Genomic DNA, 27816 nt, shown 5'->3' with positions numbered 1-27816 from the left:
AAAGGCTTCCCTCGAGACTGGGCACTTCAAAATATTTTTTTAAAATGAATAAGGCATCTGATTCAGATCGGGTACTGGACAGGGGACAGGCTATCTGAAAGCCAGACTGTCTGGTATAAAACTGGGCGACTGGCCACCTTAACAGAGGCACTGTTTGCAAAAGCAAGCCAGTTCACTGATTTCCCCAATGGAAAACTGACAGCGCCATTGTTAGGGTACTGCAGTTTTAGACAGCGACCACAAAATTATGGATTCCACCAATAGGGTCTTGAATGCACTGATCAAGGGAGCACACATGATCAAGAAAGAATGCCACAGTCTCATTTATGACCAGAAGCATGTCATGATGCAAGTTAATGCTCATTTTCCAGGAGAACAACAATGCTTCATTTTAAGGCAGTCCTCCACTTCTGGCTCCCGAAAAGCATGTCTCCCGATGGCTCCTGGGAAATCAAGGCCATCATTGATGACGTTGTGGCTTCCCAGGACACCAGCTGATCAACAAAGTCTGTTTTTCCACCAGAATCATTTCAGAACACACAAAATGGAATGCTGAAGGTGAGTTTCATGCGCCAAGATCTATCTGTGGCTGTTTTTAGTTTAACTCAGTGAAACTAAAATGAGGACCTACGAAACCCATCACCTTGCATCCACAGGCAGAAAATCTGAAATGTAAAGAGAAAATGCTGGAAATATTCAGGTCAAGCAGCATCTGTGAAGAACGAACAAGAGTTAATGGGTTGAATTTCCCCAGCTCCATCGCGGCGGCTTGAGGCAGGAGTGCGCGAAATTTGGAAAGATTTGCATCGGGTTGGCTCCCCGATGCATTCCTGCCTCGAGTCCTTTTCCCAGAGCGGATCCAACGGCAACCCACATGGCAGGAGCTTGAAACCAATTAAGGATGGTTATGAGCCACTTATCTGCAATTTTCCAAGCCACAAGATTTTCCTGACGCCACACAGGCCCTTGGCTGTGTCAGGAGCCCAACAACTGATCAGAGGTGGCTTCGTAGGGTAGGTCCGACCTGAGACTCATTTGAGGATTTAGATTTATTTGCTGGCATTAATTCACAAAGGGAATCTATCCCCAAGAAGCAAGCACGCCCTTGCAGCCATTTCATGGAGACTGATCGTCTCCACTAATGCTTGCCCTGCTTCAATGGCAGTCACTTCCCTCCCACAGAAGGTGCCTCCATGGCACCGCTGCCGCTTCTGCTGACGGTCGAGCATCACCCACACTGCAAAGGCGGCCAGCGGTTCTACCCATGGGCTGCGCTGATTGGACCTCCCAACACTGGAACCAGGCTGCGTCCCCAACTGGATGGGGCGCCTGGAGGCGGCTTCTTAATTGGCCATCTCCGGGAAGATCTCGGCCATCATCCTGCCACAGTCACTTCTGGGTTCCCGACCTGGAATTCATCCCAGAAACTTCAGCCCAATCTTTCAGCTCTGTGACCTTTCATCTGTAACATTTTCCAGGTTTGATGTAACAGGTTTTAAGCAAGAACAGCTGCAAGGAAAAAGGGTGAAAGAACAAAAAGCAAGGTCTAAGATGGGTTGAAAGCAGAAGTGATTAATAAGAACACAAGAAAGGAGGCCATTCGGTCACTTGAGCCTGCTCCACCATTTAAGATCATGGCTGATCTGATCGTGGCCTTAACTCCACTTTCCTGCCTGCCACCCATAACACTCTACTCCCTTGTAGGTCAAAAATCTGTCCAACACAGCCTTGATTATATTCAATGACTCAGCCGCCACTGCTCTCTGGGGAAGAGAATTCCAAAGGTTAACAACCCTCAGAGATTAAATTCCTCCTCATCTTAGTCTGAAAATTTTGAAACTATGCCCCCTAGTTCTAGATTCCCCGATGAGGGGAAAGATCCTCTATCATCTACCCTATCAAGCCCCCTCACAATCTCATATGTTGTTTCAAGAAAATCACGTCTCATTCTTCTAAACTCCATAGAATAGAGGCCCAAATTAATCAACCTGCTTTCTCATAAGACAAGCCCTTCATCCCAGGAATCAACCTAGCGAACCTTCTCTGAACTGTTTCCAATGCAAGTATATCCCTCCTAGGGAGACCAAAACTGTAGGCAGTAGTCTAGGTGCAGTCTCACCAACGTCTTGTATATTTGTAGCAAGACTTCCCTACTTTTATACTCCATCCCCCTCACAATAAATGCCAACATTTCATTTGCCTTCCTAATTACTTGCTGTTACCTGCATGTTACGTTTTTGTGATCCATGTGCAAGGACACCCAGATCCCTCTGTATCTCAGCCTTCTGCAGTCTCTCACCATGTAAATAATATTCTGCTTTTCTATTCTTCCTGCCAAAATGGACAGCCTTGCATTTTCCCACATAATACTCTTATCTGCCAAAATTTTTCCCATTCACTTAACCCATCTATATCCCTTTGCAGAGTGTCCTCCTCAGAACTTGCTTTCCTAACTATCTCTATCACCTGCAAATTTGCCTACAGTACACTCAGTGCCTTCATCCAAGTCATTAATATATAGTTAATAGTTGAGCCCCCAGCACTGATCCCCATGGTACTCCACTAGTTACAGTCTACCAACCTGAAAATATCCCATTTATCCCGACTCCATTTCCTGTTAGTTAGCCCATCCTCTCTCCATGCCAACACCATGAGCTCTTATCTGGTTTAGTAACCTTTTATGTGGGACCTTATCAAATGCCTTTTAGAAATCCAAATGCAATATATCTACTCGCTCCCCTTTACCCATCCTGCTGGTTACATCCTCAAAGAACTTTAATAAATTTGTCAAACACAATTTCCTTTTCATAAAACCCTGTTGACTCTGCCTGATAGCAGTTTATTTAGAAAATCCTGATGCAACTACTTTCTAAACCCACTGGGACCTTTCCAAAATCTAGGAAATCTTGGAAGATTACAGCCAATGTATCCACCATCTCTGCAGCTACTTCTTTTAAATAACAAAAGGGATGTGGTGCAAGGTAAAAGGGAGTGGGAATGGGACAAGCAAAGATACAAAAGATGCATCTACAGGAGACAATAGGACCTGACGTCTGGGGGGGGGGGGGGGGGGGGGGGGGCGGGGGATGGTGAAGGGAGAAGTTTATGCTAAGAGCAAAATACTGCGGATGCTGGAACTCTGACATGAGAGCAGAAAGTGCTGCAAATACTCAGCAGGTCCGGCAGCATCTGTGGAGACAGAAACAGAGTAACATTTCAGGTCTATGACCCGCCATCAGAACTGGCAAAAGTTAGAAATGTATTAGTCTTTGAGCAAGGCGGGGGGGTGGGGCGGGATGAGAAGAACAAGGCGGAAGGACAGTGATAGAACTGAAGGGGGAAAGAGGTTAAATGACAGATGTCATGGAATACACTGCAAATGGAATGCTAAATAGTTGTAGCGAAAGATAAAGTACAAGTCCAGAGAGAGTGCTAACGGCAAAACGACGAACAGGTCTGTATGAAAGCAAAAACATGAAAAATAAAAGTTTAAGACTAGCACATGGTTAAAAAAATAAAAAGAACCAAACAAAAAATCATGGGGCTCATAGTCTGAAATTATTGAACTCAATATGGAGTCCAGAAAGCTGTAGAGTGCCTAATCGGAAAATGAGGTGCTGCTCCTGGAGCTTGCATTGATGTTCACTGGAACACTGCAGCAGACCAAAGATAGAAACGTGCACATGGGAACAAAGGTGGACAATTAATATAGCAAGAAACCGGAAGCTCAGAATCATGCTTGCGGACCAAGCGGAGGTGTTCCGCAAAGCGGTCACCCAATCTGCATTTGGTCTTTCCAATATAGAGGGGACCGCACTGTAAGCGCGGAATACAGTATACTAAATTGAAATTAGTACAAGTAAGTCACTGCTTTATCTGGAAGGAGTGTTTGGGGCCTTGGGTAGTGAGGAGAGGGGAGGTAAAAGGAAGGTATTACATAGCCTCTGAATGTATGGGAAGGTGCTGTGGGAAAGGGAAGAGGTGTCGGGGTGACGGAGGAGTGGACCAGGGTGTCACAGAGGGAACGATCCCTTCGGAATGCTGACAGGGGAGGTGGGGGCGAAAAAAGAGAAAAAAAAAAGTGTTTGGTGATGGCATCACGCTGGAGATGGCAGAAAATGGCGGAGAATGATCCTTTGGATGTGGAGGCTGGAGGGGTGGAAAGTGAGAACAAGGGGAAACCTGTTGCAGTTCTGGGGAGGGAGGGGATGCAGCGAGGGCAGAAGTGCAGGAAATAGGTCAGACACAAATCAAGGGCCCCATCAATCACAGTGTGGGGAATCCTCGGTTGAGGAAAAAGGAAAACATATCAGAGTTGCTGTTGTGGAAGGTTGCATCATCGGAACAGATGCGTCAGAGATGGAGAAATTGGGATAATGGAATGCAATTCTTACAGAAGACTGGGTGTGAGGAAGGGTAATCAAGGTAGTCATGGGAGTCGTTGGGCTTATAATACTAGTGGTCAGCCTATCCTAGAGATGGAGACAGAGAAGTAGAGGAAAGAAAGGGAAGCTTCGGGCATGGAACGTGTGAAGGAGAGACAAGGGTGGAAATTGGAAGCGAAGTTGATGAGGTGTTCCAGTTCAGGGGGAGAGCAGGAAGAGGCAGCGATACAGTCATCAATGTACCAGGAAAAGAGTTGGGGGAGGGGGCCCGAGTAGGACTCGAACAAGGAATGTTAGACATATCGCACAAAAAGATAGGCATAGCTAGGATCCATGCAGGTACCATAGCAACACCTTTTATTTGAAGGATGTGAGTGGAGTTGAAGGAGAAGTTGTTCAATGTGAGAACAAGTTCTGCCAGGCAGAGGAGGGTGATGGTGGATGGGGACAGGTTGAGCCTCTTTTCAAGGAAGCATGCAGGCAGAAAGGGAATGGGTGACCGCCAGGCAGTCTGAGAGAACCAGGCAGGTAGTGCAACAGTCCCCTGGCACGATCTCACTCGCTAATCAGATTTTCATTTTGGATACATGTGAAGGCGAGGGTTCCTCAGAGGAGTGCCGTCACTGCCAGGTTTGTGGTGCCTCAGGTGGCTCAGCTGCGGGGGGGGGGGGGAGGGGAGGGAAGGAAGAAGAGTAGAAGAGCAGTAGTGATAGGGGATTCATTAGTTAGGGGAACTGACAGGCGTTTCTGCAGCAGTAAAAGTGACTCCAGGATGTTGTGTTGCCTCCCTGGTGCCAGAGTCAAGAATGTCACAGAGCAGCTGCAGTACATTCTTCTGTGGGAGGGTGAACAGCCAGAGGTCGTGGTCCACATTGGTATCAATGACATAGGTAAGAAGGGGGATAAGATCCTGAAAAGCAGATTTGAGAGATCTTAGAAGGAGATTAAACAGCAGGCCATCAAAAGCAGCAATCTCAGGATTACTCCCATTCCACGTGCAAGTGAGCGTAGGAATAGGAGAATTGAGTGATTGAACATGTGGTTGGAGAACTGGTATAGGAGGGAGGGCATCAGGTTTCTGAGACATTGGGACCAGTTCTAGGGCAGGTGGGACCTCTACAAGATGAACAGGTTGTATCTTAGCAGGACTGAGACCAACATCCTTGTAGGGGGATTTGCAAGTGCTGTTGGGGAGGGTTTAAACTAAATGGTCAGGGGGATGGGAACCTGAGGGACCTCAGATTGGAGGGAAGCAAAACTGGTAACTCGTCAGGGGTGTGAGTACCAGGAGCAAGTAGAGAGGAATACCAAAGGGCACAGAATACTGGGGAGATAGATAGCACAAGAGTAGGGAATAGTAAGTTATGAGGTGGGGTCAGAGTAAGGGAGAAAGTAATAAAGTCTGAATCAGGGTTAATGTGCATGTATGTGAATGCACAGAATGTGGTCAATAAGACTGATGAGATACAGGCGCAGAATGCCATGTGGAAATATGATGTGTGGCTATAACAGAGACCTGGCTCAAAGAAGGACAGGACTGGGTGTTAAATATTCCTGGATACAAGGTGTTCAGGAAAGAGAGGAAAGGGAAAAAGGGGTAGGGGTGAGGGTATTAATTAAAAAGAGCATTACAGTGCTGGAGAAAAAAAAAAAAGGATGTCCCAGAGGGGTCGAGGACAGAATTAATTTGGCTGGAGCCAAGGAACAAAAAAGGTGCGGTTACATTGCTCGGTGTTGTCTATAGGCAACCAGTTAGTGGGAAGGACATGGAGGAACAAATTTGCAAGGAAATTACAGAGAGGTGCAAAAGTTATAGGGTAGTTATAATGGGGGACTTTAATTATCCAAAGATAGCCTGGATAATAGTAGTGTAAAGGGCAGTGAGGGGCAAGAGCTCCTTCAGCATGTTCAGGAAAATTTTCTACAATTGTATGTTGCTAGTTCAATGAGAAAGGAGGCACTGCTAGACCTGGTTCTGGGAAAGGAGGTGGGCCAAGGGGATTAAGCATCAGTAAGAGAAAATTTAGGGAATGGTGATCATTGTATCATAAGGTTTAGGCTGACTATGGAAAAGGACAAAGAGCAATCCAGGGTAAGAATAATTAACTGGAGGAAAGCCAAGTTCAATGGGATAAGAATGGAGCTGGGGCAAATACATTGGAGTCAAAGGCTGGCAGGAAAATCAGTAGATGAGCTACCTTCAAAGAAGAGATAGTTCAGGCACAGTCAAGGAATGTTCCCTCGAAGGGGAAAAGTATGGGAAACAAATCCAGAGCTCTCTGGATGACAAAAGAGGTTGAGATTAAGATAAGGAAGAAAGAAAAAAAAAAGTGTGCTTATGACAGATGCCAGGTAGAAAATACTATTGAGAGCCAGGCTGAATATAGAAGGTCCAGATGGGAAGTGAAAAAGCAAATTAGAGAAGCAAAGAGCATGTTTATCGGGCTGGAGGAAGGTTTGTGGAGTCCCCCAGGGATCAGTATTGCTTTTCCTGATACATATTAATGACCTAGGTGTACAGGGCACAATTTCAAAGTTTGCAGATGATACATAACTTGGAAGCACTGAACTGTGAGGAGGATACTGTAGAACTTCAAAAAGGACATAGACAAGTTGGTGGAATGGGCAGACAGGCTGCAGATGACGTTCAAAATAGAGAAATGTGAAGTGATTCATTTTGGTAGGAAGAACATGGAGAAACAATATAGAATAAAGGGTACAATTCTAAAATGGCTGCAGGAGCAGAGGGACCTGGGTGTATAAGTCATTGAAGGTGGCAGGACAGGTTGAGAGGGCAGTCAATAAAGCACAGTATCCTGGGCTTTATTAATAGGGGCATAGAGTACAAGAGCAAGGAAGTTATGTTGAACTTGTATAAGACATTTGTTCGGTCTCAGTTGGAGTATTACGTCCAGTTCTGGGCACCGCACTTTACGAAAGACGTGAGGGTATTGGAGAGTGTACAGAAAAGATTCACGAGAATGGTTCCAGGGATGAGGAATTTCAGTTATGAAGATAGATTGGAGAAGTTAGGACTGTTTTCCTTGGAGGAGAGAAGGCTGAGAGGTGATTTGATGGAGGGATTCAAAAATCATGAGGGGATCTGGACAGAGTAGATAGAAAGAAACTGTTCCCATTCATAAAAGGACCGAGAACGAAAGGGCACAGATTTAAAGTATTTGGCAAGAAAAGCAAAAGTGACACGAGGAAAAACTTTTTCACGCAGCGAGTGGTTAAGGTCTGGAGTGCACTGCCTGAAAACATGGAGGAGGCAGGTTCAATTGAAGCATTCAAAAAGGGAATTAAACAGTTATATGAAAAGGAAAAATGTGCAGGGTTGAAGAGAAGGCAGGGGAATGGAACTAAGGGAATTTTCCAGAGAGCCAGTATGGGCACGATGGGCCAAATGGCCTCCTTTTGCACTCTAACGATCCATCTAACAGTTTTCAATTTATTAATAATGCTACACCTTTAAAAATTGTAATTTCATCTAAGAGCTTAAAGCCCTTTAAAAATGGCAGCAGCACCTGCACGGTGGCACTGGACATCGTTGCCAGGGACGTGACAGCTGCCCCTTCTACATTGGGGGCAGCCACTCCACCCCTTCTATTTAAATGAGCCCCTGCATGTAATATTGTGGGGGGGGTGCTTCTCGGCGGCACTTCCATGTCGGAAGGCCACCGAGTAGAGAGCGCAGCGCGCTATTAAAATTCAGTTCAATGGGTCTACCAGGGCAGTCCTGTTTGCAGATTTTAGCGAGGAGATAGAAGCAGGCTGTGCGAGGTTGTGGGACTCTGAGGTTGGAAGCTGTGGAGGGAAGATCTCCAGAGGAGATGAGGTCAGTCTTAGAAGTTTATGCTATTCCCATTTACACCTCCCTAGATCCATCTTTTGTTTCTGTAACATTTTCCAGTTGTGACATAAGGCCACCAACCTAAAATGTTAGCTCGGTTTTTCTCACCACAGATGCTGCCTGACCCTCTGAGTATTTCTAGCATTATCTCATGTCCAGAGTTGAACAGAAGAGTGGTTGATTGCTGTGATTTCTCCCCCAGTGTTAAAATAGCTCCTTTGAATGAGTGAAAAAAGGACTCATTCTGAGCAGAAGATTAGGCCAGGTAAGGGATCACTTTTTTTTTTCCCCTGTGCTAAAGCCACCAGATGGCAGAACTACATTGTTGTTGCCCACTTAACCCCCTACACGCACCAATAAAAAAAGCTGCCTGCATTTTCTTTTTGGTGAAAAATAGTGTAAGATTTAAGGGAGGAAGTTTTGCTCCATTCAGGTCATTGACACTGAAGGGATAATTGGACTGAAGATGTACGGCCATAATTGGTTGATAAGAAACTTTTGCTTTTAATAATTAACACTTACATAAAGTGAGCAATCAGAATTTGATTTTTACAAGTTTGGTTCTAGAAAGAGTTCAGTTATCGTCGTCTGCATTGTTAACTTCGGTAGTGCAAGAGACTGGTGTGCAATCTATGGAGCAGCACATTTCCGCCAAGTGTTGGAAGAGACACGCTGGACTAGAGGATCTTCACAATTGAGGGAGAATCCTCAGAGTTGATTGTGATTGACAGGGCCCTCAACCATGTCCAGCCCATTTCCCACACTTCTGCCCTCACCCTCCCAGAAGCAAGACAGGGCTCGCCTTGTCCTCACTTTCCACCCCACCAGCCTATACATCCAAAGAATCATCGTCTGTCATTTCTGCCACCTCCAGCGTGACACCACCACCAAACACATCTTCCCTTCCCCTCCCGTCAGCATTCCAAAGGGATTGTTCCCTCCATGACACTCTGGTCTACTCCTCCATCACCAGACACCTCATCCCCTTTCCATGCAATCACAGGAGGTATAATACCTGCCCTTTTACCTCCTCTCTCCTCGCTCCTCACCACTCAAAGCCCCAAACACTCCATCCAGATGAAGCAGCAATTTACTCGTACTTTCAATGCAGTATACTGTATTCGCTGCTCACAAGGCAGTCTCCTCTACGCTGGGGAGACCAAACGCAGATTGGGTAACCGCTTTGCGGAACACCTCGGCTCAGTCGTCAAGCATGACTCAGTTCCTAGTTGCTTGCCATTTCAATTCACCACCCTGCTCTCATGCCCACATTTCTGTCCTGGTCTGGTGCAGTGTTCCTGTGAACATCAATGCAAGCTCGAGGAGCAGCACCTCATCTTCCCATTAGGCATTCTACAGCCTTCCAGACTCAACATTGAGTTCAACAATTTCAGAGCAGAACTGCCTATTATTTTTTATTTTTAAACCGTGGCCCTGCCTTAAACTTGGTTTTTCATGTTTGTTCTTTTGGACAGAGCTATTCATTATTCTGTCAGTAACACTCGCTCATGCTTTGACTTTCACCACAACCATTAGCACTCCCTTTGCCTTTGCCCATGACATCTTTGTCATTTAATCTCTATCTTCTGCCCTACCATATACCTTCCCTTTTGTTCTCTTCCCCCCACCCCTCACCTTCACTTGCTTAAAACCCATTACATTTCTAACCTTTGCTAGCTCTGATGAAAGGTCACAAACCTGAAATGTTAACTCTGCCTCGCTCTCCAGAGTCTGCCAGACCTGAGTATTTCCAGCACTGTTTTTATTTCAGACTTCCAGCATCCACAGTATTTTGCTTTTATTAATAGTTATTGTTGTAGAAGCAAAAAGCTAAGCTGAAAAAGTAAGAAAGTGGTACTCGAGGAGAAAAGGAACAAGAGATTTTATGGTAGTGACATACAAAAACACTGTTGGACTAGGGTTAAGGACAACAATTTAAATGAGAAAACTAGGAAAAGGAATACAAGAGTCATCAAAAATTGGGAGTCACCATCAAGTGATATGCAAATGAATGTGCAAGGCATTTTATTTTAAATTTAAAAGTTTCAAAGCAATGGAACAGTAGGATATTCTAGCCATTACTGAAACATGGCTTAAGTTCCCAATCGTGTCGAAACCTAACATTTTCTGGAGAGAGAGAATTAATGAGGATAACGTGGTTGATGTTCTCTATCTGTATATAGGCAAAGGGCATTTGACAAAGTAGCACATAATAGATTTGTTAGCAAAATTGAAGCCCATGGGATTCAAGGGAAAGTTGGATACGAAATTGGTTAAGGGGCAGAAACCAACGAGTAGCGGTGAAGTTTTTTTTTCTCCAGACTGGAGGGAAGCCATGTTCCCCATGGGTGAAGCAATTTTTATAAATGTGCCCAATGATTAAGGAATGACGCGTTATTGAGGGGACAAATCTGGCAAGCTATTCTTACAATTTGAGTACCATCATGCCTTAAAAGAACTCGGGGCTGTAACATGTCCGAACCAGTTCTTTTTCCAAGTCCAGCAGTACAGAAAACCAACTGCCTACTAATGAGACTACCAGCAGCTAACTGCTGAAAATCCACCTCAGAGAATCTGCAACGACTTCAATATACAACTCCAGGTATCAAATCCACCTAACCGTACTTCAGGAGTGAAAAAGCCTTGTACATCAGGCCCACAACGCATGGTTGGGTTGAATGTATGAATACAAACCGTTATTTAATGCCACAAAAAGCATGCGACTGGTCATTCAAGGTGGCCATAGAGCCGGGGGGGGGGGGGGGGGGCGAGGCGAAACGGGGACGCACATGCACACGATTTCAAATGTGGGGAGACTGGTGAAGCTGGGGTTGTTCTCCTTGGAGCAGAGAAAAAGGTAAGGAGGTCAGAGAGATGTTCAATATCAAAATGGTTTTAAGAATAAAGCAGGGTAAACTGGACTAGTTTACTGTTCGACCAAAGAGCCATCAGAGGCACAATAGAATAATTCAGCACAAATGGTAGCCATTCAGCCGATGATTCTATGGAGGGATAAGGAGGGGAAAAAAAAGGAGCAGCCATATTAATAAAGGATCTTATCACAGCACCAGAATGCAAGGAGGTTCCAGGAAGCTACATGAAGAGAATCTATATGGGTAAAGATAAAAGATTGAAACATTAATTGTACAACTGAGAGTGTGCATTACAGGCCATCAAAAATGGAATAAAGTGAATATCAATACCAATGCAAGATCAATAAGAGATAAAGCAAGCGAGAGTGAAGGGAAAAAAAACAGGCAGAAAAATCAAATATAGAAAAACAGAATGACTAGAAAAACATTAAAAATGACAGACATAACAATGACAATACACAGTCAGGCAAGTCCCCCACCTGCCAAGAATGAGGAAAATTAGTTTTGCCATATGAACATTGATTTTGGACTTGACTGTTGAAGAAAGAATTTGCTTTAAAAAACAATTGGAGACTTTGGTTGGAGAGAGACATTAGCACAACAGACAGTATTTCAAAAAGGACAAAGGGGCTATTCCCTGCTCCAATTTAATCTGCAATGCACTTTTGTTTACCAGATGTTGAAGCATACACAATACACAAACAGATGTGGTCAGACCAGTTTCGTCACATGACTTCATGACTGCTATAGTTCTTTGAATTTGAACTGGCCACAGGGTTGAAGTTCAGAAGGCACTTTTCTCCTGGACTGAGAAGACCTCTCTCCTGTCTGCTCTCATCAGCTTCAGAAACCACTGAAGGCACATGAACCCCAAGAGTGAAAAGTCTCCTACAGTAAACAAGGTTTAAGAAGAATACTGGGCCCCAACAGAAAGTAAGACTACTTACAAAAGGACTACAGTCAGCTCGAAGCACAGTAAACAAGAAACTCTTCAGATCTTACCTCAAACCTCTCCATTTTATTTTTCTTCTCTTTTCTGTCTCCATTTGCATGTGTGTGTATCGCATGTGCATGCTAGCGTGGGCGCGTCATATATTCGTAGGCGTTAACGATATTAGAGTTTAAGTTTAAGGTTTAATAAATTTTATTTGTCTCCTTTAAACCTAAGAAAGCCTGTTTGTGCTCATTTATTTCCCTTATAATTGAAAAGCTGTGAACAAGGATTCACTGAAGGGGAAGTTCAAATCAACTGAACGTTTAAAATTTTAAAAACCCTGTTACAGTAAGGCCAGGTGAAAACAGCAAAAGACCCCTCGACACCTTTCTCTCCTGGTCGTAACATAAGTACAGAGACACTATCACCCTCTTACAGTAATGTTTGCAAACAGTACTAAAGGCGTACAGAAGGCAGCTGCAACACACATGGTCCTCTTTATACAATCTAACATTTTCTCTCTGCAAGCTATACCTATGAAGGCTGACCAATTTAAAAGCATCTCCACAAAAAAAAAAATTATCTTGCCATTACTATACTTGTACTATATTTATGCAACATTCTGGACTAACCGAGTTCCTGTAAATAAAATCAAATTCAAAACATTTCAAGAATATTTCTTCCAATCAAGGGTATAATGTATATCCCAGAGCCTTCAGATCAAAAGATTATTTTAATGCTTTATAATATAGGTAGATATTTCAGTATTTAGGGAGATTAAAAACAGAAGTTCTCACCTGAGCGCCATAGATGTATTTGTCCAACATCTTTCCTCCTATAGTTTGCCCACCAATATCCCAGACTTGCAGTGTAACATTTAAATTACCTGCACAAGGAAACACATGAGCACACTCAGAACCAGTTGTACGTGAGCTGGCAGAATTAATTTTCCACACACAAAAGCAAATGATTTCAGTTCATTTTCCTATGGTGCAACTGTGCTAAACGAGTAGTTAAAAGTTAAAGTGACATCACCTTTGTAGATAAAAGTACAGTTAATGCTTTCTTTGAATCCTTGATCTGTATACTCAATGCAAGATCTGTGTGTAGAATATGAAGTCTAACTATTAAAGTCATTTGAATTACAATAAATACTAAACTTAAAAATATTTGGATGTGTATTTTATCTCAACTTAGAATTTCATCTTAAAACCACACAAGTAGTTTACACAGTATCCAACTATGGAATCACAAATGAACGTGGACCTGAAATGTACACTTGCGTTTAATATTTTTCTAATTGTTAATAATGAGCAGTGATATTTGTAAACATGTCAATAATTTCTGAAATGCAGACTAAATCAAAATCAATATTTAAAATTTATTGCCACACATTTTGCAGCAGTTTACATTTGGCAGCTACAGTTAACATATTAGAGAGCAGGTATTTATCTAACATACACTAGAGGTCTTTTTGAGTGTTTCAAGGACTGTCTCCTCTCCATCACCAAACACTACAGGAAGGTGACAAATGGTAGCAATGGGAGAAATAAACAAAATCAACAAAATTTACATTGCACTAAAAAAAAAACTAGGCCAGCACACTGACCAGTTCATACTGGGCTGAATTTAAAACCACCAATGGGACTTAGCATTAACCTTGTAAAATATTCTTGGCACAACTCTTAACCTTATTTTAAGTGTCAAAAGCCAAGGATGGAACTAAAAACATTACTTTGGCTATTTTTCATTAACAAGACTGAAATAATCCATTCAGTGGGATAAACCTATTTACTGGATGCTACCCAAATGCCTATTAAAACATTTTACAGTAGATCCTTTAAAAAAGAGTTTACTTTATATTAAATCAAAACTGTGAGCACATGTAATGATGCACAATCACACATTTCTTTCAAACTTACCCCTTTCAATCAGTGCTCCTCAACCACCAATTTTAGTGTTTTGATAGAAACATACCCTTCTATAGTTTCAAAATATTTAGCAGTTTAAATGAATATTTTCCACAAATAGCAGCAAATCAATCACCAACGTGTTAATCTAAAAAGTAGCATTAAGCATAGAAGCATCCAACATCCTCAATTTTAGATACTTCATTGCCAAACAACTATGTACGATTAAAAATGCTTGCACTCAATTTTGATGCTCCGAAATAAAAATTAGATAAATCACTGAAATTTATTTTACTATTTCGAATCAAAGTTGGTTTGGCCTCTTACCTTCCACACTGTCAAAAACTGAAGAGAAAGAAGGGCATTACTTTCACAACAGAAATTTGAGCCAAAAAAATTTCAAGGCAATATTGTTTAAAAATAAATTTTAAACTGATTTGATGTACTTCAGAGAAAATGAACTGTACAAAACCCAATTTTCAAATGTCTGTACCTGAATATTTATATTAAATACATACAATTTAGCACTATAAATGACAGTGTACAGCAGGACCAAAAAGGGTCTGCATCAAAATATTCACAATTCCGGCAAGGCCACTTATTGCCCATTCCTAGTTTCACCGAGGTGGCGATGGTGGATCTTCTCGAACCATCCCAAACCTTGTGCTGATGTTGAGTGAGGATATGCAGAATTTTGACCGAGTAATGAAGTAATGGTGGTATCTATCCAAGTTAGAACTGTGAGGCTTTGAAGGGAACTTTAAATTGCTATTCTTTCCAGAACATTACTGCTCGTCAGTCTTGGTGGTAGAGGTCACAGAGCTATGAAACACTATTCAAGGTAACATTCGTGAGTTGCTGTAGTACATCTCACTATGAAGGCCAACATACCATTTGCCTTTTTTACCACCTGTTGCACCTGCATGCTTACCTTCAGCGACTGGTGTACGAGAATACCCAGGTCTCGCTGCACATTCCCCTCTCAGTTTATAGCCGTTCAGATAATAATCTGCCTTCCTGTTTTTGCTACCAAAGTGGATAAACTCACATTTATCCACATTATACGGCATCTGCCATGCATTAGCCCACTCACTGAACTTGTCCAAATCACCCTGAAGCCTCTCTGCATCCTCCTCACAACTCACCCTCCCACCCAGTTTTGTCTCATCTGCAAATTTTGAGATATTACATTTAGTTCCCTCATCTAAATCATTAATGTATATTGTGAATAGCTGGGGTCCTAGAATCGATCCCTGCGGTACCCCACTAGTCACTGCCTGCCATTCGGAAAAAGACCCATTTATCCCTACTCCTTCCTGTCCACCAACCAATTTTCTATCCATCGCAATACACTACCCCCAACCCCATGCGCTTTAATTTTACATGCTAATCTCTTATGTGGGACTTTGTCAAAAGCCTTCTGAAAGTCCAAATACACCACATCCACTGGCTCCCCCTCATCAACTCTACTAGTTCATCCTCCAAGAAATCTAGTAGATTTGTCAAGCATGATTTCCCTTTCGTAAATCCATGCTGACTCTGTCTGATTCTACCACTGTTCTCCAAGTGCTCTGCTATAAAATCTTTGATAATGGACTATAGAATTTTCCCCACTACCGACGTCAGCTGACTGGTCTATAATTCCCTGCTTTCTCGCTACTTCCCTTTTTAAATAGTGGGGTTACATTAGCTACCCTCCAATCTGTCGGAACTGTTCCAGAGCCGATAGAATCTTGGAAGATGACCACCAATGCATCCACTATTTCTAAGGCCACTTCCTTAAGTATTCTGGGATGCATACCATCAGGCCCTGGGGATTTATCAGCCTTCAATCCCATCAATTTCCCCAACACCATTTCTCTACTAATACTGATTTCTTTCAGTTCCTCTCTCTCACTAAGCCCTGTGTTCCCCAACATTTCTGGTATGATATTTGTGTCCTCCCTTGTGAAGGCAGAACCAAAGTATGCATTTAGTTGGTCAGCCATTTCTTTGTTCCCCATAATAAATTCCCCTGTTTCTGAGTGTAAGGGACCTACATTTGTCTTCACCAATCTTTTTCTCTTCACATACCTATAGAAACTTTTACAGTCAGTTTTTATGTTCCCCGCAAGCTTGCTCTCGTACTCCATTTTTCCCTTCTTAATCAATCCCTTGGTCTTCTTTTTCCGAATTCTAAACTGCTCCCAATCTTCAGGTCTGTTGTTTTTCCTGGCAAATTTATATGCCTCTTCCTTGGATCTAATGCTATCGCTAATTTCCCTTGTAAGTCATGGTTTGGCTACCTTTCCTCTTTTACTTTTGCGCCAGACAGGGATAAATAATTGTTGCAGTTCATCCATGCGCTCTTTAAATATTTGCCACTGCCCATTCACCGTCATCCCTTCAAGTAACATTTCCCAATCCGTCATGGCCAACTCGCGCCTCATATCTTCGTAGTTTCCTTTACTAAGGTTCAGGACCCTCGTCTCAGAATCAACTATGTCACACTCCATCTCGATGAAGAATTCTATCATATTACAGTCGCTCGCCCCCAAGGGGTCTCGCACCACTTGATTGTCAATTAGATTTGATTTGATTAGAGATACAGCACTGAAACAGGCCCTTCGGCCCACCGAGTCTGTGCCGAACATCAACCACCCATTTATACTAATCCTACACTAATCCCATATTCCTACCAAACATCCCCACCTGTCCCTATATTTCCCTACCACCTACCTATACTATTGACAATTTATAATGGCCAATTTACCTATCAACCTGCAAGTCTTTTGGCTTGTGGGAGGAAACCGGAGCACCCGGAGAAAACCCACGCAGACACAGGGAGAACTTGCAAACTCCACACAGGCAGTACCCGGAATCGAACCCGGGTCCCTGGAGCTGTGAGGCTGCGGTGCTAACCACTGCGCCACTGTGCTGCCCCCTCTCATTACACAATACCCAGTCTAGGATGGCCTGTGCTCTAGTTGGTTCCTCAACGTATTGATCCAGAAAACCATCCCGTATACACTCCAAGAATTCCTCCTCTACGGTATTGTGACCAACTTGATTTGCCCAATCTATATGCAGATTAAAAAGTCACCCATAATTACAGATATTCCTTTATTGCATGCATCTCTAATTTCCTGTTTAATGCCATTCCCAACATCACCACTACAGTTTGGGGGTCTATATACAACCCCCACTAACGTTTTTTTTTGCCCCTTAGTGCTTCTCAGCTCTACCCATACAGATTCCACATCATCAGAGCTAATATCTTTCCTCACTATTGCATTAATTTCCTCTTCAACCAGCAATGCAACTCCACCACCTTTTGCTTTTTGTCTGTCCTTCTTAAAATACTGAATATCCCTGGATGTTCATTTCCCATTCCTGGTCATCTTGCAGCCAGGTCTCCGTAATCCCGATTATATCATACCCGCTTACATCTACTTGCGCGATTAATTCATCCGCTTTATTGTGAATGCTCCGCACATTAAGGCACAAAGCTGAAGGCTTGTCTTTTTAACATTACTTGTCCCCTACCCACTATTTTTCACTGTGGTCCTGTTTGATTCTGGCCCTTGATTTCTCTGCTTATCACTTTTCTTATTCCCCTTACTGTCTTTTGTTCATATCTTTGATCCCCCCTCCTCTGACTCCTTGCAAAGGTTCCCATCCCCCTGCCATTTTGACACAGACTTGAATATATTCAATGACCCAGCCTCCATTGCTCTCTGGAGAAATGGGGCATTTTCAGGTGGTCAAACTGTAACTAGTGGAGTGCCACCGGGATCAGTGCTGGGGCCTCAACTATTTACAATCTATATTATTGACTTGGATGAAGAGACCATTCTATGAAATTCCTCCTCATCTTAGTCTGAAAAGGGAGACCCCTTATTTTGAAACTATATCCCCTCATTCTAGATTTCCCCCGTGAGGGGAAACATCCTCTCAGCATCTACCCCATCAAGCCCCCTCACAATCTCATATGTTTCAATAAGATCACCACTCATTCTTTTGAACTCCATTGAATACAGGCCCAAACTAATCAACCTGCTTCCTCATAAGGCAAGCCCTACATCACAGGAATCAACCTAGTGAACATTTGCTGAACTGCTTCCAATGCAAAGTATATCCCTCCTTAAGTAAGGAGACCAAAACCGTATGCAGTAGTCCAGGTACGGTCTCACCAATGCCCTGCACATTTGCAGTAAGACTTCCCTTTTATACTTCATCCCCCTTGCAATAGATGCCAACATTCCATTTGCCTTCCTAATTACTTGCTGTACCTGCATGCTAACTCTTTTGTGATTCATCCATAGGGACACGCAGATCCTTCTGTACCGCAGCATTCTGCAGTCTCTCTCCGTGTAAATAACATTCTGCTTTTCTATTCTATTCTTCCTACCAAAATGGACCACCTAACATTTTCCCACATTACATTCCATCTGCTGAATTTTTGCCCACTCACTTAACCCATGTATATCTCTTTGCAGCAACATTGGGTCCTCCTCAACTTGCTTTCCTACCTAAAATGTTCTGATGATAGGTCACCGACATGAAACATTAACTTTGCTTCTCTCTTCATAGATGCTGCCAGACCTGCTAACTATTTTCCAGCACCTTGTTTTTATTTCAGATTTCCAGCATCTGTAGTATTTTGCTTTTGTTATATTATTGCTTTACTATCTTTCTTTGCATCACCTGCAAATTTGGCTACAATGGTCCCTTCATCCAAGTCAATAATATAGATCATAAATAGTTGAGGCCCCAGCACTGATCCCAGTGGCACTCCACTAGTTACAGTTTGACAACCTGAAAATGCCCCATTTATCCTGGCTGTTTCCTGTTCATTAGCCAATCTTCTATCCAAGCTAATTTATTACCCCCCCAACACCATGAGCTCGTCAAGTGTTGCTGCAGTTGCATTCATCTAGGCAAATGTTGAGTATCCCAGAGTCCTGGCTTGAGTGTTGGTGAAAAGGCTTTCAGGGATGAGGAAGTGAGCTTCGCACTGCACAGTAACCAGCCTCTACCCTGGCTTGTAGACATAATCTCCTCTACATTCTCGTTAGTAAATATTGGAATGCAGGCAAGTTAACTGTCCATAAGGAAGCAAGACAAAAAAGATGGATCAGGGGAACAATCCCAGACACACAGAGCTCCTAACAGTCAATTTCAAAGTTGTATTGAGCAGGGGCAACTGTCTCTCTGTTGCCCATGGATGGTTTATAGTAGAGGGGGTGATGGTGAGCTGCCTTAAGCTGCTGCAGTCCTTGGGGTATAGGTACACCAACAATGCCGTTAAGAAGGGAGTTCCAGGATTTTGAACCAGCTCGACACCATCCAGGACAAAGCAGCCTACTTGATTGGCACCTCCATCCAACAACTTCAACATTCACTCCCTCCACCATCGACACAGTGGCAGCTGTGTACACCATCTACAAGATGCACTGCAGCAACTCACCAAGCATCTTCCAAACCACAACCTCTACCACCCAGAAGGACAAGGGCAGAACCACCGCCTGCATGCTCCCCTCCAAGCCACACAACATCCTGACTTGGAATTATATTGCCGTTCCTTCACTGTCGCTGGAACAAAATCCTGGAAATTCCTTCATAACTGCACTGTGCGTGTACCTACACCAGATAGACTGCAGCAGTTCAAGATGGGCAGCGCAGTGGGTAGCACCGCAGCCTCACAGCTCCAGCAACCTGGGTTCAGTTCTAGGTACTGCTTGTGCGGAGTTTACAAGTTCTCCGTGACCGCGTGGGTTTTCTACGGGTGCTCCGGTTTCCTCCCACAGCCAAAAACCTGCAGGTAAATTGGCCATGGTAAATTGCCCCTATTGTCGGCAGGAGAATTAAGGGAAGGTGGGGATGTAGTAGGGAATATTAGTATAAATGGGTGGTTGTTGGTTGGCATAGACTCGGTAGGCCGAAGGGCCTGTTTCAGTGCTGTATCTCTCTATGACTATGACTCGAAGGTGGCTCACCACTACCTGCTCAAGGGCAATTGGGGATGGGCAATAACTGTTGGCCTTGCCAGTGACACTCACATCCCAAGAACAAATAATTTTTTTTAAAACATTTTTTAACTCTTAAAAAAAGGTTCCCCCAGCCCATAATGTTCCCCGATCCAGTGAGGAAAAAAAGACCTATCTTTCACACATCTCTTCTCAAACATCACTTTTAATTCGATATTCTGGTTAATTTGCTGCTTGTAGCTGTCTAGGCCCCAAGGTCTGAAATTCCTTCCATAAGTTTCTCTGCCTCTTTTTGTTTAAGATGCTCCTTTAAACCAACTCTTGACCAAGCTTTTGATCATCTGCCGTAATATCGCCTTATGTGTATCTAATTTTGTTTTACAATGCTCCTGTGACAAGCCTTAGGATGTTTCATTATTTATATAGGGTCTTTAACGTAAAGTTTTTTTTTAAATAACCTGTTGTCTCACCTTAAAAAGAGAGGTATGCATCTGAACCACTGGATCGCTCCATTCTTCCACTATGTTAAGATTCTTTTCAATGAGGATATACTTCCTTTCACTTATTTTTTCAAAATGTACTATATTTATCTATATTAAACTGCACCTACCACCTATCTGCCCACTCTGCCAACCCATGCAGTCCATTAGTCTTTTTCCAGTTTGGTCTGAACAACCTTTAGCATTCAGCAGCATTCTTCTTCTGCCTATATCCAAAAGATTCAAATAAAATGGAAAAGGTTATGCCCCACTAATCTGAATATTAATTTACAACCACTCTTTGGATCGGTCCAGCAATAGCTGGAGGGCAGAGTGCAGTCACATTAAAGCCTGGCTCAGGTATAAAATTAAAACCCGACCCGACCACAGCCAACCTGAACCCAGCCGAGCACGAGCCCTTTAAATTTTTTTTTTTGCGTCCAACACAATATGAATCTCCGTCTGTTCCGGCAGCAGGAGTTGTGGGGAATCATGGGGAAGCCTGATTCAGTGAATTCCCGGAAGCAATAGCGTCCGGCCCAACCCCGAATGCTGGCCTCGGAATTTCGACCCGACCCGAACCCAACACATGTAGTCGGGTTCGGGTCGGGCAGCCATGCTTTAAGTCACATTTCCTTTAATACCAGGGGCTTTAAGTTTCAGTGAGTTGCATTTTATTAAACATCTTCTGAAAATCCAAAAATACAATATCCATCACATTATCTTTATCTACACATCTGAATCTACTCAAAAATGCAAATGAAATTAGTCAAGCATAAAGCTGCTCTTTCGAAATCCCGGCTAACGACTGACTTCTTTCTTTTGAAAAAAAGAGAAAGAACTCCCATTTATGTAGCACTTTTCACAGCTTCAGGTCATCCCAAAGCTCACTACAAGAAGTGCAAACCTTTCAAAGTTTGAAAGCTGAAGTGACTAATTGCACTATAATTTTATACCTTATCTTCTCTTTCTCTCTTCCCTCCGCCCCAGAAAAAACCTCCACTTTCTTGAACAAGGGATATAACATTTATCACCTTCCATCATTTGGCACAATTCCCTTTTCCAAAGATTTTCAGAAAGTTATGGCTAATGCCTTTACGGGTCTCCTTCAGTATTTTAGAATGTATGCTAACTGGGCCTGAAAAAGTCAATGGGCTTAAAAGGAGAAAAGTTAATACATATGTTCAAGAGTGTCACTTCCACATTATCCTCCTCTGCTGGAACAACAGGCAATTAACAAAATCATTACGCTACGCTAGAGAGAGATAGGGAAATTTGTCGAGTTATAAATGGATAGTTTCTTCCACTCAGCTTCTGCTTCATTCTCATTTTTAATAGTATGTGGAAATTCCACCAGGGCTTTCCAATTTCTTGACTCAAACCACCCTGAAGAATTTGCAAACACCTCCTTAGAAAGGAATGAGATGTACTACATACAAAATAAATACAAAAGTAAAGAGCAAGACTTAAAAATACTCCCTTAAAAATCAATGAGTTTGAATACATCTCCAGTTCTTATTTTGAAGATAGAGTAACTATAGAAATCACAAGTACTTTTTCTTGAATCCAGAGTGCTTTTCTCATCTTTAGGTTTCTCAATTCTATATTTTATATGAATGTTAGCTCAGTTTGACCATAAATACTTACTTGAAACTCAATAATTCAAAAGGAAAATAAAAATTTCCTCCTTTCCAGATCTTACACTGGGAACATGGATGCACAGTATTCAAAAGAACATTTGCTGCTTGATTGGGCTAAAAGGCTTTACAATGACCAGAAATTTAAAAAATGCAAGACAGTCCTATTAAAATTACTCAGCAAAACCTAGAGAACTACTAGCCAACTGTGTTTACCATAGTGTAGGAGGAGAGGGGAAGGAGAAGCCTCACTGACAGATATTGGAAAATCATATAGACATGTGCCTGAAATTCCGATGTGTGCTTCCAATAGGCAAGGCTCCAGATTGCAAAATCCAAGTTACTCCTTCACTAATTTTACAATTAGATTTACCTCAATTTCCAGACAGAGTAGTAACCTCAATGCAGACTCAGATCACTGCCAATTAAGCAGAGGATGCTCAGTGTCTCCCCATGAAATATATTTCCAAAAGTGAGTTACAGTCACCCCCATGAGTAAGAAAAAGAAACATAATTTATGGGTAAAGGAGCACCAAATTTTCCATTCATCACAGGGGCACTGTTGAGGTTTAAATGGATATTTTGTACATTTTTGTTTTCAGTTCAGAAAACCTAAAAAAAAAGGGAAAGGAAAAAGAAAAAAGGGAAAAAGAAAAAAAAGTGAGGGAGAGAGGGAAAAGAGTTTTTTTAAAAAAGGAACTTGCATTTCTATAGCACCTTTCATGACCTCAGGATGCCCCAAAGTGTTTTATAGTCAGAGGTACTTTTGAAATGTAATGACTGTTGTAATGCAAGAAACAGCAGTCAATTAGTGCACAGCAATTTCCACAAACAATGAGATAATGACCAGATAATTTTTTTTTTAAAAAACAAATATTGGCCAGAAGACTAGGGAGAACAACCTTGCTCTTCTTCAAAATAGAGCCATGGGACTCTTACACCCATCTGAGAGGGGAGACAGGGCCTCAGTTTAACATCTCATCTGAAAGCCTACACCTGACAGTACAGAGGGAGGACTACACTATGATTTTGAGCTCAAGTCTGTACAGGAGGACTTACTTAGTCCCACCACAATCACAGCACGCAAGATAAACTTCACTTCACAACTGTGTAAAGGCAATATTACTTTTCCTACAACAGATACTGCACTGCCAACACATCAAAAAAAATTAGCACTACAGTACTAGACAACTGGCTGTCTGCTCTGGTTCAGTTGGTAACACTCTCACCTCCGAGTTAGAAATTGTGGGTGCAAGCCCCATCCCAGCAAATTTGAGCACAAACATTTCAGCTGACGCTCCAGGGCAGTAATGAGTGAGTACTGTGCTGTCAGAGGTGCCATCTTTCAGACGGGACATTAAATCGAGGCCCCGTCTACTTTCTAAAGTGGCATAAAAAATCCCATGACAATTCCGAAGAGCGGGGGCAAGGTTATCCCTGTTCTGGCCAATATTTATCCCTCAACCAACATCACAAACAGATTCTAATTATCACATTACTGATTGAGGGAGCTTGTTGTGGGCAAACTAGCTGCAGCATCCCCTACAACAGTGATGACATTTCAGAAGTAGTTTACTGACTGTTAAGCTCTTTGAGAGGGTGAGGTCATGAAAGACGCCATATGCATGTAAGTCTCTCTCAAAGCATCCAGAAATCATTTTAAAGAATGAGGGAAACTAGAACACATACCCATTTATATACATACACATATGAAATCATGGCTACCTAATGCTCTAACTTTGCAGATCACAGAATCACAATTGTTTCAGTGCAGAAGGAGGCCATTCAGCCCATCATGTCTGCACCAGAATGCTGAATGAGCAATTGACCTAGTGCCACTCCCCCCATAACCCTACACACTATTCCTTTTCACATAACAGTCTAATTTCCTTTTGAATGCTTCAATTGAACCTGCCTCCATCACACACAGGCAATGCATTCCTTAACTACTCGCTGCATGAAAAAGTTTTTCCTCATGTCGCTTTTGCTTCTTTTACCAATTACTTTGAAAGATATGGAGAAAGAGATAATGGTGTCTATGCTTTATTACTCAAGATATATGGAATCAGTATTACAACATGCAAAACTTTGAGCAAAGTTAATGTTAAGCGCGCTTGTAAGAAATATTATTTAGAAGGAATCAAAAGCTGGCAAGAAAACAGAAAAAGATGAACAATGGACTACCTTCAAAGAAGACATAGTTCGGGCACAATTGAGGTATGTTCCCTCTAAGGGCAAAAGTAGGGCAAACAAATCCAGAGCTCCCTGGATGACAAAAGAGGTCGAGATTAAAAATAAAGAAAGCGTGCTTTTGACAGATGCCAGATAGAAAATACTATTGAGAACCAGGCTGAATATAGAAGGTCTAGAGGGGAAGAGAAAAAGCAAATAAGAGAAGCAAAGAGAGAGAGCATGGCAGCTAGCATTAAAGGAAATCTTAAAGTTTTCTATACGCATATAAATAGTAAAAGGGTGGTAAAAGAAAGAGTGGGGCTGATTATGGACCAGAAAGGGAATTTACACACGGAGGCAGAGGGCATAGCTGAGGTATTAAATGAATACTTTGCATCTATCTTTACCAAGGATGATGATGAAACCCAGACAATGTTGAAAGAGGACACAAGTCAGACACTTTGGGGGGGGGGGGTTTATAATTGATGAAGAGTAAGTATTAGTTAGGTTGTCTGAACTTGAAGTGGATAAAGTGGACCAGATGAGATGCATCCAAGGATACTGAGGGAAGTGAGGGGGAAAATCACAGAGGCACTGGCCATAATTTTTCAGTCTGCCTTAGACTCGGGTGGTGCCAGAGGACTGGAGAATTGCAAACATTACACCTTTGTTCAAAAAAGGGTGTAAAGATAAGCCCAGCAACTACAGGCTAGTTTAACTTCGGTGGTGAGAAAACATCTGAACAAAGTAATTCAGGACAAAATCAATAGTCACACGGACAAATGTGAGTTAATTAAGGAAAGCCAGCATAGATTTCGTAAGGGAAAGATCATGGTTAACTAACTTGCTGGAGTTTTTTTTTTTTTTGAGGTGGTAACAGAGAGGATTGATGAGGGCCACGTTGTTGATGTGTTGATACAGTGCCACACAACAGACTTGCGAGCAAACTTGTAGCTCATGGAATAAAAGGGAAGGCAGCAATATGGATACAAAATTGGTTGAGTGACAGGAAACAAACAGTAGTGGTTAATGCAGGTTTTTCGGGCTGCAGGAAGAGTTGTAATGGAGTTCCCCAGGGATCAGTGTTAGGACCCTTGTTTTTTCTGTTATATATTAATGACCTTGGTGCACAGGGCACAATTTCAAAGTCTGCAGATGATACGAAACTTGGAAGCATTGTGAACTGTGAGGAGAATAGTGTAGAACTTCAAAAGGACGTGGGCAAGTTGGTGCAATGGACAGACAGGTGGCAGATGAAATTCAATATAGAGAAGTGCGAAGTAATTCATTTTGGTAGGAAGAACATGGAGGGACAATATAGAATAAAGGGTACAATTCTAAAGTGGCTGCAGGAGCAGAGGGACCTGAGTGTATATGTGCATAAGTCATTGAAGGTGGCAGGACAGGTTGAGAGGGCAGTCAATAAAGCACAGTATCCTGGGCTTTATTAATAGGGGCATAGAGTACAAGAGCAAGGAAGTTATGTTAAATTTGTACAAGACACTAGTTCGGCCTCAGCTGGAGTATTGTGTCCAGTTCTGGGCACTGCACTTTAGAAAAGACGTGAGGGTATTGGAGAGAGTACAGAAAAGATTCACGAGAATGGCTCCAGGGATGAGGAATTTCAGTTATGAAGATAGATTGGAGAAGTTAGGACTGTTTTCCTTGAAGAGAAGGCAAGGCTGAGAGGTGATTTGATATAGAGGCATTCAAAATCATGAGGGGTCTGGACAGAGTAGAGAGAAATCATTCCCACTCGTGAAAGGATCGCAAACAGGAGGGCAAAGATTTAAAGTATTTGGTAAGAGAAGCAAGAGTGATATGAGGAAAAACATTTTCAAGCAGCGAGTGGTTAAGGTCTGGAATGTGCTGCCTGACAACGTGGTGGAGGTTGCTTCAATTGAAGCATTCAAAAGGGAATTAGACAGTTATATAAAAAAGGAAGAATGTGCAGGGTTACAGGGAGAAGGCAAGGGGTTAGAACTGAGGGAATTGCGCTAAGAGCCAGTGCAGACACGTTGGGCCAAATGGCCTCCTTCTGCACTAACCATTCTGTGAAAGCCCATAGAGTTAATTACATTTATCATGGCAGAAAAAAAACTTGCATTTGACATAGTAAGACATCCCAAAGTACTTGATAGGAGCTAGACCAATAAAAATAAGCTTTGACACCAAGTTACAGGAGATATTAGGATAGATGACCAAAAACAACATTAAGTTGTCTTCCAGTTCAGCAGCTGGAGGGAGGAAGATAATTGGTTCAGGCTGGACAGACATAAATTAATCCCCATTTTAAAGTTATACATTCCAGTCTTACTTTTATATAGTTTTTTTTTCTCATTTCTTTTTAAATTAAAAAGTTAAACCTACTGTGGTTTAGGAAGCAGGAAAAATAAAGTTTGGTGGAGCATGAAAGTTTCACTGCAGTACAAACTTAAAAGCTGGGAAATACAAAAGTGAGGCACAATTATGCCACCACTGTGGGGAGGGCGCAATTACAGTGTGACAATTTATACGGACATTTCCCATCATAAATACGGAGATAAGGATTTATAATGGTATAGGAAGTCCAAACAATTGCAAAATTTATATAAATACAACTATTCCAATGAATATATTTTACACTTCGTACAGTGTAGCTTTGCTGAATGTTCTTACCCGGTAGAGATAGTCTTTTCAGAAAAAAATCCAACCCAATTGTTTGCTTATATTGTTTCCCAAAAGCTTCCTGGGCGAAACGCATTGCCAAAGAGGTCTGCAACAGAAACCACTGGTTAATACACAGGATCTGGAATAATTTCCATCAATCTTCAGGAGGGAGCGAGTGGTCCCACCAGGAGGAGGCTCGGTTTCCAGGGTTTTAATTTTCGGACCGCGACCCCTGGCCTCTCACCTTTCCTGATGCGCCGTCCCCTAAAATGACGATCTTCAGTTGCCGGTCGTTAGTTTCGTCCTCAGAGTCGGACATGGTGCAGCCTGATTAGGAGCCGCTCTAGGATGGGTCGGATCAAACCGGGCCGGACCCAGCTCTCTTGTTACTCTGTCTGGGAGTCTCTGCCCTTACCATCAGATTCCGAGCTTTCACTACTGCTGCTGGGTTGGGCTCCGCTCTCTCCCTCTCTCCCCCCTTGTCCCTGTGCCCCGGGCTCCTCTCCCTCGCCCCTTGTTCTTCTGCCCCGGGCCCAGCTCTCTCCTGTTTATCCTTATTCCCTGGGCTGTGTTCTTTCCTGCCTATCTCTATTTCTTAGCGCTGTCCCTATTCCCTGGGCTCCACTCTATCCCAATCCTTATGCCCAAACTGCGCTCACTGCTCCGGTTCGCCGTTGCCAGGAGCCATTTTCACACTGGGGACAGTGGAATATTGCAAGGTGGTGGTGGGGAGAAATCTAGCTATTCACTCCTTCTGCCATAACTAGGAAGAGAGGGAAACAGATGTTAAAAACGCGAATGACATTATAATTTCAAAAGTAGTTTTCTAATGAAGTTTTAGCCTGTAATGGTTTATTTTTATATAACCGACATGTGGCTTATTCCATTGTTACCCCCTATGTTAGTGATGGACTCTTCCAATCCTGGTGCAATTTGGTCGCTAAGGTAACGAGGG

General features: G+C 42.6%; 1 protein-coding gene across 4 annotated transcripts in view; it reads right to left on the bottom strand.

Moving 5' to 3' along the window:
• Nucleotides 1–27554, bottom strand: part of rab28 (RAB28, member RAS oncogene family) — a 195483-nt gene extending 167929 nt beyond the window's left edge. For all 4 annotated transcript variants that reach the window (XR_010975609.1, XM_068037988.1, XM_068037993.1 and 1 more), the window contains exons 1-3: nt 27106–27554; nt 26871–26967; nt 12843–12931 (exon numbers count right to left, since the gene is read on the bottom strand). Coding sequence is in view for 3 of the 4 variants with exons in the window: in XM_068037988.1 (XP_067894089.1) it covers nt 12843–12931; nt 26871–26967; nt 27106–27180 (261 nt within the window). In the remaining variant the exon portion in view is untranslated. The remainder of the gene's footprint in view (nt 1–12842; nt 12932–26870; nt 26968–27105) is intronic.
• Nucleotides 27555–27816: the final 262 nt, after the last annotated feature.

Source organism: Heterodontus francisci, chromosome 1, assembly GCF_036365525.1.
Source record: "Heterodontus francisci isolate sHetFra1 chromosome 1, sHetFra1.hap1, whole genome shotgun sequence".
Classification (NCBI taxonomy): Eukaryota; Metazoa; Chordata; class Chondrichthyes; order Heterodontiformes; family Heterodontidae; genus Heterodontus; species Heterodontus francisci.
This window is presented reverse-complemented; position numbering and strand designations above follow the sequence as displayed.